General features: G+C 52.1%; 4 protein-coding genes across 4 annotated transcripts; 2 read left to right on the forward strand and 2 right to left on the reverse strand.

The window, feature by feature from the left end:
* Positions 1 to 289: 289 nt before the first annotated feature.
* Positions 290 to 3,098, forward strand: SETTUDRAFT_129996 (uncharacterized protein). Its single transcript, XM_008026077.1, has 4 exons — positions 290 to 570; positions 627 to 853; positions 904 to 1,573; positions 1,621 to 3,098. The coding sequence occupies exons 1-4, from the start codon at positions 296 to 298 to the stop codon at positions 2,717 to 2,719; spliced, it is 2,271 nt and encodes a 756-aa protein (XP_008024268.1). The 5' UTR covers positions 290 to 295; the 3' UTR covers positions 2,720 to 3,098.
* On the reverse strand, positions 3,085 to 6,928 carry SETTUDRAFT_168628 (uncharacterized protein). The gene is made up of 7 exons (XM_008026078.1): positions 6,653 to 6,928; positions 5,722 to 6,594; positions 5,267 to 5,576; positions 4,475 to 5,216; positions 4,019 to 4,240; positions 3,721 to 3,945; positions 3,085 to 3,656 (listed from the first exon to the last, which is right to left on the reverse strand). The coding sequence occupies exons 1-7, from the start codon at positions 6,823 to 6,825 to the stop codon at positions 3,313 to 3,315; spliced, it is 2,889 nt and encodes a 962-aa protein (XP_008024269.1). The 5' UTR covers positions 6,826 to 6,928; the 3' UTR covers positions 3,085 to 3,312.
* A 946-nt stretch (positions 6,929 to 7,874) lies between these two features.
* On the forward strand, positions 7,875 to 8,941 carry SETTUDRAFT_108159 (uncharacterized protein; the record flags this gene model as incomplete). The annotated part of the gene is made up of 2 exons (XM_008026079.1): positions 7,875 to 8,361; positions 8,412 to 8,941. 2 exons carry the CDS (start codon positions 7,875 to 7,877, stop codon positions 8,939 to 8,941), a joined length of 1,017 nt encoding a protein of 338 aa, XP_008024270.1.
* A 278-nt stretch (positions 8,942 to 9,219) lies between these two features.
* SETTUDRAFT_38901 (uncharacterized protein) lies at positions 9,220 to 10,872 on the reverse strand (the record flags this gene model as incomplete). Its single annotated transcript, XM_008025916.1, has 1 exon — positions 9,220 to 10,872. The coding sequence occupies one exon, from the start codon at positions 10,870 to 10,872 to the stop codon at positions 9,220 to 9,222; it is 1,653 nt and encodes a 550-aa protein (XP_008024107.1).
* Positions 10,873 to 12,194: the final 1,322 nt, after the last annotated feature.

A 12,194-nucleotide genomic window follows, 5' to 3' on the forward strand; every position in this document is an offset into this window, starting at 1 on the left:
CCCGCATGCAGCCCTGCGGTGCATGCTTGGCGGCTGCATCCCGCGACATTCGGATGGCGGAGAGCGTCGTCGGTTTGTTGGGCCCAAAGCTGGGCAATGCCGCAACCTGTGCCTTGGGTGCTAGGGCCGCCCATGGCTCGCGCACGGGCCGCCCAAACCGCTGCTTCCGCTGGGGTTATTTGTGCACCCGCCACAAAGCCTCTTCCTCAGCCAGTTCTCCTCGCTGCCTCTTAGACGTAGCCAGCCCTCATCCACCCCCCCGCCGCCGCGTCCAGGTGCTTGCATCTTCCTAGCTATGGCCATGGCCATGAGCGCTTCTCCCCTCCGTACCCCCAATGGCTCGTCTCTGCGCATGGCGCGCCTGGCCTTGATCGGCCTCTGCCATGCTTTCGCGCCCATGGTCGCCGCGCTTCCCATGCCCTTTGGCGGCGCCGCAATCGCCCTCCACCAACTCCACCAAGCCGACGAAGACCTGCCCAAGGGCGCCGATGACCCCCAGCTCTGGCTGTTCCTAGGCATTGCCGTCGCCTTGGTCCTGGCAGGCGGTGTTTTCGCCGGTCTGACCATCGCGTGAGTTTGACCACGTCCCGCCGTTTGTGCACCCGTCGCTGACAGCTGCCGTCCAGCCTCATGGGCCAAGACGAAATCTACCTCCAGGTCCTTGCTTCGTCGGGCGAGAAACACGAGCGCAAAAACGCGAAAAAGGTGCTCAAGCTGCTCGAGCGCGGCAAGCATTGGGTCCTGGTCACGCTGCTGCTGAGTAACGTCATCACCAACGAAACGCTGCCCATCGTGCTCGACAGGTCCCTCGGTGGAGGCTGGCCTGCAGTCGTTAGTTCCACTGTACTTATTGGTACGCATCGTCCATGCAACGTCACCGTGACTGTGTCTAATGTGCTCCAGTCATCTTCGGCGAGGTCGTCCCCCAGTCGATATGCGTTCGCTACGGCCTCCCCATTGGCGCAGCCATGGCACCCATTGTCCTTGGTCTCATGTACATCATGGGTGTTGTCGCCTGGCCCACCGCCAAACTTCTCGACTTTCTACTCGGCGAGGACCACGGCACCGTGTACAAGAAGGGCGGATTGAAGACGCTGGTCAGCCTGCACCAGTCGCTCGGACTTGAGCATGAACGCCTCAACGAAGACGAGGTGACCATCATCACCGCCGTTTTGGACCTCAAGGCAAAGGCCGTGGGTAACATTATGACGCCCATGAAGGACGTCTTCACCATGTCGTCCGACACAGTTCTGGACGAGAAGATGATGGACAGCATTCTCTCTGCCGGATACTCGCGTATCCCAATCCACACCCCCGAGAACGAGAACAACTTTGTCGGCATGCTGCTTGTCAAGATGCTCATCACCTATGACCCCGAGGATGCACTCCGCGTACGCGACTTTGCCTTGGCTACCCTTCCCGAGACGCGCCCCGAGACCAGCTGTCTCGACATTCTCAACTTCTTCCAGGAGGGCAAGTCCCACATGGTCTTGGTGTCGGAATATCCTGCCGAGGCTCGCGGAGCTGTTGGCGTTGTCACCCTCGAAGACGTCATTGAAGAGCTCATTGGAGAGTGAGTCAACAAACCATGAGTATCAAGCTACCACTAACTCTGAGCAGGGAAATCATTGACGAGTCCGACGTCTTCATTGATGTCCACAAGGCAATCCGCCGCATGGCGCCCGCCCCGCGCGCCCGCGTTCCCCGAGGCAAAATCATTAGCGACATCTCGCGCAAGGCATCCGAAGCTCTAGGCACTGACAACGAAACGGATGGCGAACAGAACGGCTCAGCCGCCCGGCGCAACAGATCACTACCTGAAATGCCCGACGGCCACCCCAAGGCTTCTTTCGTCCTGCGACGTCGTAGCAGCGGTAGTAAGGCGCCCATGTCGCCTCTGCGCAGTGACGATCCTTCGGTTATTGAGCATCTGAAGCACCTCGGCCCCTCCAACGCCGCCACCCGACCTAAGCAAACCCGCATCAACACGGTCAAGATCAAGCCTGGAGCGGCCAACATGGCAGGCCCAGACATCCCCAAGACGATACCAGAACACGACCGGGGACCAGCTGAAACCACGCATATTGGTTCCGTGACCTCCCAGCATTCGCACGCTCCCGAGGGCGGAGTTGGCGAAGGCCTGTTGGCATCCGCTGGGCGAGAGGCGAGCGACGGCGTTCATAGTGTGGCTGTGGGATATGGCACAATGGCTTCAAATGGCGACCGTATGTCTTGGAGGTCTGGACGGTCTGGACGGTCTGCTACAAGGGCGTATGGCGATGCCTCTACTTCGCCCAAGAGCAGGGGCGGTGACAACGAATCTTCCCGCCAACTAGGCAGGAGTGGTACCAGCGATAATGGTCGTTCAAGAGGCCGGTCCCGCTCTGTCAGTACCATTGCCTCTTTACACTCGGTTCGTACGCGCTCCAACAGTCCTGTCAGACGCCATACTGCTCGGAGTGGCAGTATTTCCGAGAACATTGTCGATGTCAATGGTATCAAGAAGATTGTTCTCGAAACCACGAGCTCTAGCGATTCGGAAGACAAGGCTGCCGCTAAACGTGCCGACGGTCATGACGACAAGCACTCGGAGACGGAATCGTCGCATGCGGGTGGCAAAGGCGGGAACAAGAAGAGGAGAAAGAAGCGCGGTAAGAAGAAGAAGAAGGGCGGCGCTGGAGACAGCCACGAAACGCAACCCCTGCTTGAAGACAAGTAAAAAAAAATTTGAACGTCTCCGGGGCAATGTCGTTAATCCATGTTTTTGCCAGGCATTCTAAGCAACGTCGACATATCTCTTTTCAATCGTATTGGAGTTGGGCGATTCAATCAGCAGCAGCCATCGACATCTTCGCAGGCAATCTGCACCGGGAATGTGGTTGAGAACGTTTGTCATTATTAGGTTTCGGGTGTCTTCTTTTTCTCTCTCTCTCTCTCTCTCTCTCTCAGTTGAACATGGTTTGTACGATTAAAGTAGTGGGATGTTTTCCTAGTGAGATGCCGTGTGTACGAGGAAAGCTTTCAAAGTCTTGTTCTTTGTTATTATTTTTCGATTTGCATTCACCGAAAAAGATATATGATAGCGTGATAGTATATTGTAAAGTCTGAGTTATTTTACACATGCATTGTAGAGAAATGAGCACGCGTGAAGTTGTGGTTGGTTACGCATACTTTTCACACCGTGCTCGTGAAATCATGTAAGTACTTACTTATCTTTGGACAAAACTGTCCAGTTGAGCGTCCAGATCCATGTCCAAAGCAACACTAAGGAAAGATACTCGCTTACTCCAGAAGACAGGAGAGAAAGAAAAACTACGCCCCGACCAACTCCCCAGCAACCCGCCACACCTCGTCCAACCCCTTCTCATCCACTACCTTATCTCCAAGCCACGCCCTCGCCTTCTCAACCACCAACTCCCACGTCTCCTCGTCGTCTGCCATTTTCCTCTCGAGAAACAGGATAATCACCGCCGTGGCCAAGATGCGCTCTGCATCACTCACATCCCCCGCTGCGATGGCTGCATCGGCTGCGAAGCCGCGGGCGGCGGAGGCCACGGCAGCAGCGTCGAGGTGCAGGTCGTGGAAGGGGAAAGTGGAGCTCTGAGACCAGGAGCCGGCGAAGGATTGGTGCGAGATTATGCGGTTGAGGAGTGGTTCTTTGGAAGTTGTTAGTTTCGAGGAGATACGCAGGGCAAGGGAAGAGAAGGGATTGGCACAAACCTTCATCTTTTTTCTCTTCGCGTTCTGTTCCCCCGCGAGCGAAGTGTTGGCTATTTATCCCTGCTGGTGCTGGTGCTGATGCTAGTGAAGCAGACGCATATATCGGCGAGCCGAGTGCGTTTCCTCGTGCTGAGCCAGGGGACTGCACGGGCGAAGCAGCCGAATAACCTGGTGACGCGGGCGAATATGGTGCTGCGGATGCCAATAGTGTTGGTGGTTGTGCATCTGTGTATTGCGTTAGTATCTGAGAGGTTTCCATCCTTCTGGTATCGATGGATGCATGGATGCATGGACTTACAAGCGGAAGGTATGCTGGCGCCATCATCATCGTCGAATAGCCCAAAGCCCATTTCCTCGTCAGATTCCTCTTTCTCTTCTTGCGCTTGTTCCGATACCGCGGCCGTAAACTTTGCAAAACCGCTTCGGAAGCCGCCCATCGCGGCTGCTCTGCCCATACCACCTCCCCTGCCGAATCCGAGGCCCGTCATAGATCCCCTTACACGGGAGCCGCTCGAATGAACTAAAGTATTGTTAGTTACCCTCCGTTTCTTTTTCGTAGTCCACGGATCGCGTGTGGATGTGGATGGCCGCTTGCGACGCTTCTTTTTGCCCATTTCCGCAGTGGTGCTGGGTGCGATCTTACGTAGTGCTTTGCTGGCAAGTTTTCTTCGGGGTGCTTCATATTTTGCGCTTGGGGGTGCTGGGCCGTATTACATTCACGTGTCTGGGGCAATGAGATGGGTTCTGTACTTACGGTTTTCAATGACTTCCCAGTCTTCTTCGTCTTGGCTGGTCGATCCGCTCATGGTTGACGAGAGGGCTTTTTGCCGCCTCTTCGCTATCTCGGCTTCGTTGGCTTCGACGGCCACAAAGGAGCAGAATTTCCCGCCAACTTGGAACTCGACGCCCAGACGAACGGCTTCGCGTCTCTTTAACATGGCGTATGCAGTTGGATGCTTTTCTCTCAACAGTACACCGGTATCGTCCAAGGTAGCGTCGGAAATCCAGCCGTGGCCTTCTTCGAGCTCTTGCTGTGCTTTCCGTGCAGCCAGCTGGTGAATCATCTCGTCAGGCTCCTGGCGCTGTTGGACAGGGATTTCAACTTCCAAGGGGCCTTGTGGGGAGGTGCCCCTTAGAATCACGCTTTTGGGGTTGAGATGGGAGGACTCGGGAGCCATGAGCAAGTAGACGCAAGTGCGGTGGAATGGGAAAAGGGCCGGGATCTCGTGAGGTGTTTGCAATGGTGCCGGACGCTTGAGTTCTGGGCAATTCATGAACCCATCGTCCTCGTCGTCCTTGGGATGTCCCTCCTTGGCTTCAGGATCGTACAGTGAAATGGGCTTTTTCTCGGTCTCCTTTTCGCCCTTGGTCTTATTGCCCGAGTCACTCATCTCCAAGTGTACACGAAGACTGTCGGCCACACTGTCGATGCTGTCATCTTCGTATTTGATATCCAGACGATAGTCATTTACGTGCGGGGTGAGAGCTCCTTTCAGCTATCGAGTATTAGTTGCCTGTTTCGCTAGGTCTGGGTCTTTGTGCCTACCATCCGGACAATCTTGCTGTCCAGCTTCTCATTATCAGCGACCATCTGAGCAAAGCCTCGTCCTGCCCTTGCAATTCCCTCAATCAGGGAACTAGATACGCCATCACCAATTCCCAAGGCGAAGACACGAACATCACCCTTCTTGGCCTCCTGGGATACGACCTCGAAAACATTTTCTTGAGACCAAATGTCGCCATCGGTGAGTAATATGAGCTCCGTTGGGCTGTCGGTACTTCGCGCTTTAAAGCATGCTTGAAGAGCACTAAGCGTTTCTGTTCCGCCGAAATCGGCAGCGAAGGTATTAACGTGGCTGTGCAAGAGTTAGTAAAATCCTCGAATATAGTAAGCAGTTGGAAAATGGAAATCTTTCTGAATAGATATCTCCTGTTTTAGCACTCTGTAGCTGGATCAAAGCTGCCGTGTAATTTCCTAGACGATGAACACTGGTTACTTACTTTATAGCCCTCTCTAGCGTATCTTCGTCGTAGATTTGGCTCTTGTTCCAAAGAAACTCGTGTGTGTTTCCAAAAGAGCAGATGTTGAACGTGCAGCCGAGGGGTATCGACTTCAAAAACACCTTGAGCGCTGCCACGAGAGTTGGAATCTGATGACAAATGCTACCAGAGCGGTCTGCAATGAGAAAAATCTCTGGCTTCTGCGACTTGATGTTGAACTTGGGTACCAATGTCGTCATCAATGCGCGCTGGTTTGGCAGCGTTGGGTGTGTTTCCAAGATTGCTTGAGGGACGCCGACATCTTTTGCAACCACTTGAAGAACAAAATCCTTTTCGAGCTCCGCGGTATCGAGGGCAAGCGAGGCTGAGCCTCTAGAGAGAGACGGGTCTTCATCAGCAGTACTGGTCGATAATGAACCGAGGGTGACCTGTATAGGGTGAGAAGGAGAGATGATCTTCTTGACTGGAATGCCTTCGGCCATGCTGACGTCAACTGTGATTGACATTCCCTTTGAGTCAATGGCTGTGTTTGTTTTCTGTAAATCCCCAGGATATCCGCCGTACCGCGGGGCAATCGCTGTAGGAATGGTAAGACGGACTCCATCGACCTCAGCATCGTGCTTCAGCTCCTGTACATATTTGACAGTCATGCGGACAGATGAGCCTGCCCCAATATTGCTGATGGTAGTTGTAAAGACATCCGCGGCATCAGGCAGTTGTTCCAGTAAAGCAGCGTTTTTGCCTCGTTCTTTGGCCTCGTTGTAAGTCTTCTTGGCTTGGCTCTTCTCTTTTACCAGGCCATAGATTGTGCGCTCCCCGACCTGGCAGTAGAAGTCGACGACACTAACGCCATCGTACAATGGAAAGGCATACCTGTGTGTCAGAGGTTAGTCATAGCACTGCAGGTCTTCATGATGGATAGACGGCATACCTAATCTCATCCAACGACTCTTTTGATTGGTTGACAAATGTTTGCGTCAGCACCGTGCGAGATGCTGTTGACAATATTGTTGTGTGAGCATCAAGCTTGATCTGCGGCAAGTAGGTGCGTGTTTGAGCCTTTGGATTGTAGATATAACACCCGCAAACGGTGTTATAGCTCATGGTGACAGTGCCTTCTCGGATACAGATCGAGATCCACGAGAAATGATGTCGTCGAAAGAGGATGCTTTGGATTGAGCGTTGTCTTGAGTATCGTGCCTCAAGATGTATTCTGAGGTTGGATGTAGGAGCTTTCAGGATACGGCGCAGGACGTTCTTTTATAAGTGCAAATACGGTTCTGGGTGCCTGATGTCTTGGCAGAATGCTGGGAAGCTGCATTCTAGCGGGAGTACCCCTGGTCTCCTATTGGACGACATGTGATCTAGTATGAACTTGGCTGAGTGCATAAAGGTGTGAGTCACATGTTAGGGTAAGATCCATGTATTCTGGGTTTAGTGTAGGTCCAATATGGAGCCCCAGCTGTGTGGTACATGACGCGGTTAGTTGACAGGCACGTGATTTGATGTTCACACTAAGCGACCTCACCCCGCCGAGGCGAGTGGCCTCTGATCATCAGCTTGTTGAACTGCTTTTGGATTCATTATGAGATTGAAGACCATAACAAAGATACGTCCTGCAGTTTCAAGCCTGGACTGCCTACTTTCTCTGTATCAAGCACGATGGCCGCCAGCTCACGGCTGAACAACTGATATGACTCAAGAACCAGTTTTTCTACTTGTTGAACAGAGGAAAGAGGCAACACGGTCCATATACTAGCTATGGTTTATGAACCTTAACAGGTTCTTGACAGGGATTTGCAGGTTTCAGAAGTGCACAGCCGCAATAACTATGCTTTTAAGAGTGCACAGCCTCAATCATGGTACCATGTTGTTGGCCGAACGCCACAACAACTGACATGAAGATACTACGGACCGCATTCCGCAGTGTCTTCAAAACCTCAGGATGTTACAACCGTAGTGCTGGTCAGAGGGAAAGAGTAGCCGAAGTGTCTCGACAGTCGGGTTCTCAGACAACCATTGTATCATGACGTCAGGCTTCATCGCATACTTTGAAACATTACATCTGGCCACATAAATATGAAAATCAGACAATCCCGCGCATTTCCTCTTCAATTCAATCTTTACTAACCCATTTTCATTGTCGTATCACCATGGAGATCCCCGGGTATAACGAGTTGGTGTACTACTCCACGCCGCCAAACAGCTACATCGGCACCGCCATATTTCTCTCGTACATTGTCGCAGCGGTTTACGCGACAACATCCACCACTTATTCACTTTACTCTCAGTATTCGAGCATATTCAACACGCCAGCCGCAAAGGAAGATACAACACGCAATGCAGCCCTAGCGGCGCGTGCGCGTCATGTCAAAATATACGCCTTCATTGCTTCTTTGAGCTTTGCAACGTTAGCTTACCACATGCTCATGTTCCTCATTACACACTACCTAGAATGGAGCGGAAAAAAGAGTTCAAGTTTGGGCGCTGTGAACATAGAGCAGTTGAAGAGTTGGATGTTGGAGTCGACGCTTTTCCATGATTTCGGCCAAGAGCTCGTCCAGAATGCACCCAACGCTGCGTGGACTGAGGCAGCAATCCTGGCAACATGGTTCTGGAACATCTACATGGCTCAGAAGGGTAATATCTACAGATCTAACACGGTGCTGGGTTTGCTAACAGATGAATAGCGAGAGCGCGCAACTACGACGCATCCACAATGCGCAACTACATACTGCTCAGCCAAACCCTCCCCATCTCCTTTGCAGTCTCGCTTTTTCTCATCCAGCTCCACCTCTCTTCTCCCGATATTGCACCTGCGCAAACTTCAAAGGATCCTGCTAAACCTGTTGCTGCGCCGCAACGCCGCAAACCAATCGCGTCATTGCAGATTCCCAATATTCTGGTCAACGCATCCCTATTGGCTCTTCCACCTCTCCGCTCTAACTCGATTTTCATGGTTCTTCTACTAGTAACGAGAGCGGTACTGCTCGTTCCGCACTGGGCGTTGATGAGTCTCAAGGACTCAGATGTTGTCAAATGCATCACGATTTCTGGAGGATTCGTGGTTGCCAACATGGCAATGATGAAAAAAGATTTTAGTCCCGCGGCACTTCGAGGATCACTGGAGGACGGTGGCCATGCAATCAAGGCATTGGGTTGGGACACAGTACTTGGCGCACTAGTCTACATAGTTCTGGGATGGGGAGGTGGCGTGTAAGATCTTGTTAAGATCGAGATATTGGATATTCGGTTGACACGGGGAGCACAATGTCAACGGAGTGTATTAGTAATTAGTAGGTCATTAATACAAGTACACGAACAAATCCAGACTACGGCTTCTTCGAATCTGCAAATCCAAAAATCACAAATACTAGAATGGTCAAGAAGCTTCCATCTGTCCTCCAACAACGGTAACGAACCAATTTTTTTCTTCCCAAAGTCCCCCCACCACACGGTAGCTATATCCATCGCTCTCATTTTGCAAGAGACATCAATCTATATCCCGTTTCCTCCTAGATATTGCTGGCCTTGTGCTCTGTTCTTCCCAGATCCCAGCTCGCTCGGATCTAGCCAGTCTAGATTTTCAAGGCCCGTCGAGGCTTGCGGATTCGGCGAAAACCCATTCACCCACAATGCCAACTCGTCTTCAGCATTAGCTTGAGGCTGCGCAGGCTGTACAGGCTGTGCAGGCCCTCCGAACAAAGGCATGTTCTCTCCGAATCCTGATGCCTGGTTATTCAAGAAGGAACTAAAGTCTTGCTGACCGGATGGCATAGGAGCTTGGAAAGCCTCGTTCTGTAGAGGCATTGCGGTGCCGGCGATAGACCACCGATGGGCTTGTTGCCAATCTCCGTCATTGTACTGCCGGTTGGAGATGGCAAGGTAGCTTGTGTTGTCCACCTGCGATGGGCCTTGGACTTGCGCTGGCATCAGCGATGGGTCTTGTATCTGCGCTAGCGAGCCAAATGGGTTTTGCGGCTGCACTGGCGAACGAAATGGATCTTCCTGCAGTCCAAAACCTGCTTGGCCAAGAGTAGGTTGTGGCTGCGCGACGTTATTGAAGCCTCCTGGCTGGTAGGTCGCCGTTGCTACCGGCCATGTAGCTTGTATGTTTTGCTGGGGAGCGCCCATGATAGGGGCTGGAGGCATACTACGCTGCACAGGAGGTGAGGGAGCAAAAGAAGCATAAGCAACTTGCACCATTTGGTTTCGACGCCTTATTGCAGGCGCCTGTGCCATTCCGTTCGAGCCTGGAGGCAGTCTTGGTCGTGATGCGGTCGCTAGGCGAGGATCCTGGATTTGAAAACCTGGTGAGTAGGCTTCACCGAAATTTTGTAGCTGACCTGGCTGCAAGGTAGTTCTTTGCTGGCCCCTTGGATCCTGGTAAACCGTCACTGGAAGAGGGAACGTCGCTGGCAAATGTGAAGGCTGGCCTATCGGGAGCGCATTCATGTCAACCATACGATTGTCCTGCAGCAGAGTGTACCCCCTGCTATTGTCGTCCAACCCCCTCCTGTAATTCGGGCCAAGTTGCTGATTCGCATCCATATGTCCCGGTATGCGTGGCACGACGGTTGGTTGCTGATTTCCTGGCAGCCGCTCCCTATCCTGATACGTGACAGAAGAATACAGCAGCCTGGAACTTGAGACCACTCTGGAATTCTGTTGGGCACGCTCATTCTCAAGGACCGAGGAGTTGGGCTTGGTATCAGCTGGAACCAATTGTCTAAATGTTCTTCGAACCTTTTGGTCATGATCTGCTCGGCCATGAGAACCTTGGCCTGCAGACACCCGTGCTGGTATGGCTGGATGGCCACTACTACGTCTTCGGTGAGAGGGCTTCTGGACACCATTCGGATTGCTACCAGCAGACATCGGCGAACTCTTTGGTGGATCCCGCTTCCCAGTCTGGGAGCCTGATCCATTCGACCTTGGTGGAGCCCTAGTATTGGACTGGCGGACTAGAGAAGTGTTAGCAGATGGGACATTTGCTGGACCATTGTAAGCACCAGGAGGTTTTCTCAAGCCAGAAGTATCCCGCTTCGACGGTCTTGTTGTACTCATGATCTCTTGCAGTAACTCGTCATCATCATCGTCTTCGTCGACAGGCTTTCGCTTCGCGCCGGCTTTGGATGTAAGGTTTGCCATTATGAATATGTCGACTGGAAAATGGTTGAAATGGAGAAAGAGAGTATCGACCTCCTCCACTTTATAAATACCAGTCAGCTACTCGCCTATCAAAAAAGGATTTTCCAAACACCCACCCGCGAGGTCGGCCAACCTTGGTTGAACGCTCGTGAACGCCGGCCCTCTGAATTGCTTCGCGGCGAGAGTCATAGGACCGACCAATCACCACCGTGACGAATACAACGAAGCAACCCAATCTGGACGACATTATGGGGCTTTATCATGCGGTATTATTTCACGCATGCTCTGTCAAATCGTCTTCCTGATACTCAGCCTTACCCAAGGGAAACCCCACATTACATCAGCCCGAGGCAGCCATCAGGCTTGGACCACCACCACCCACCTACACACTCATCCGAAGTCGCAAAGTAGTAACAATAGTTTGCCGGAGAACCATTCAAGTAAAAGATCAGCAGCTCTCTCCAATGACGACAACCTGGTTACAAACACTCATTTCAACTTGGCCAGAAATTCACGTATCATGGCTCTGGGGAAATAGCATTACAGCCAAAAAAAAGCACCAGCTCAATTTCATTACTAGTGCGGCCACCTTTTTGGTGCCAGAATCTTCGGGACTCATTCTCTCTCTCTCCAGGCAAAATCAGGGCGAAGCATGCTCAAGGATCCAATCTTGTGGAAAGGAAAGGAAATGAGAGATGAAGCCATTTCCCCGGTTTCGTTTTCCAAGAAGTCTCATTTATATTCATGCAGGGATAGACGTTTCCCCCGCTGAGCACACGGTGCAGTAGTCACGTTCATTCTACGCCCCCCACTCACACTCACACTCCTAGTCCGTCCACACTAGGATATGGCTTTCCGCATTCTTCTTGCCCTTGGCTCCGACTGGACGTTCCCAACGGACCCCTATTAACGCTTGAATCCGGAACTCTGAAAGTGCCCTCTTCCGATAGGGTGTTCAGAATCCCCAGTCCATGTAACCCTCCATACCAAAAAAAAGAGTCTACGCCAATTATACACAGACTGACTAAAAGGCGCTACATCACCAAGTTGAAATGACTCAAAAACTGGATACGCGGACTCGCACGTAATACAAAATTCACGTCCTGTTCCATATTACATTCCCATTTCCACAACAGGCGAGATATGTACAAAGCAAGGCCCACTCTTACCTACCCACATACACGACACACCCACCTCAAATTCCACTACTTCCGCATCCCAAGGATACAACACACAAACAGCCTTTTATGAACCATGAAAAAAAAAGATCTCAAATGCACCAGACCTCTGCACATCCCACCACCCCCCCCCGCCCCGCCACC

The sequence above is a fragment of the Exserohilum turcica genome (genome assembly GCF_000359705.1).
Source record: "Exserohilum turcica Et28A unplaced genomic scaffold SETTUscaffold_16, whole genome shotgun sequence".
Lineage (NCBI taxonomy): Eukaryota > Fungi > Ascomycota > Dothideomycetes > Pleosporales > Pleosporaceae > Exserohilum > Exserohilum turcicum.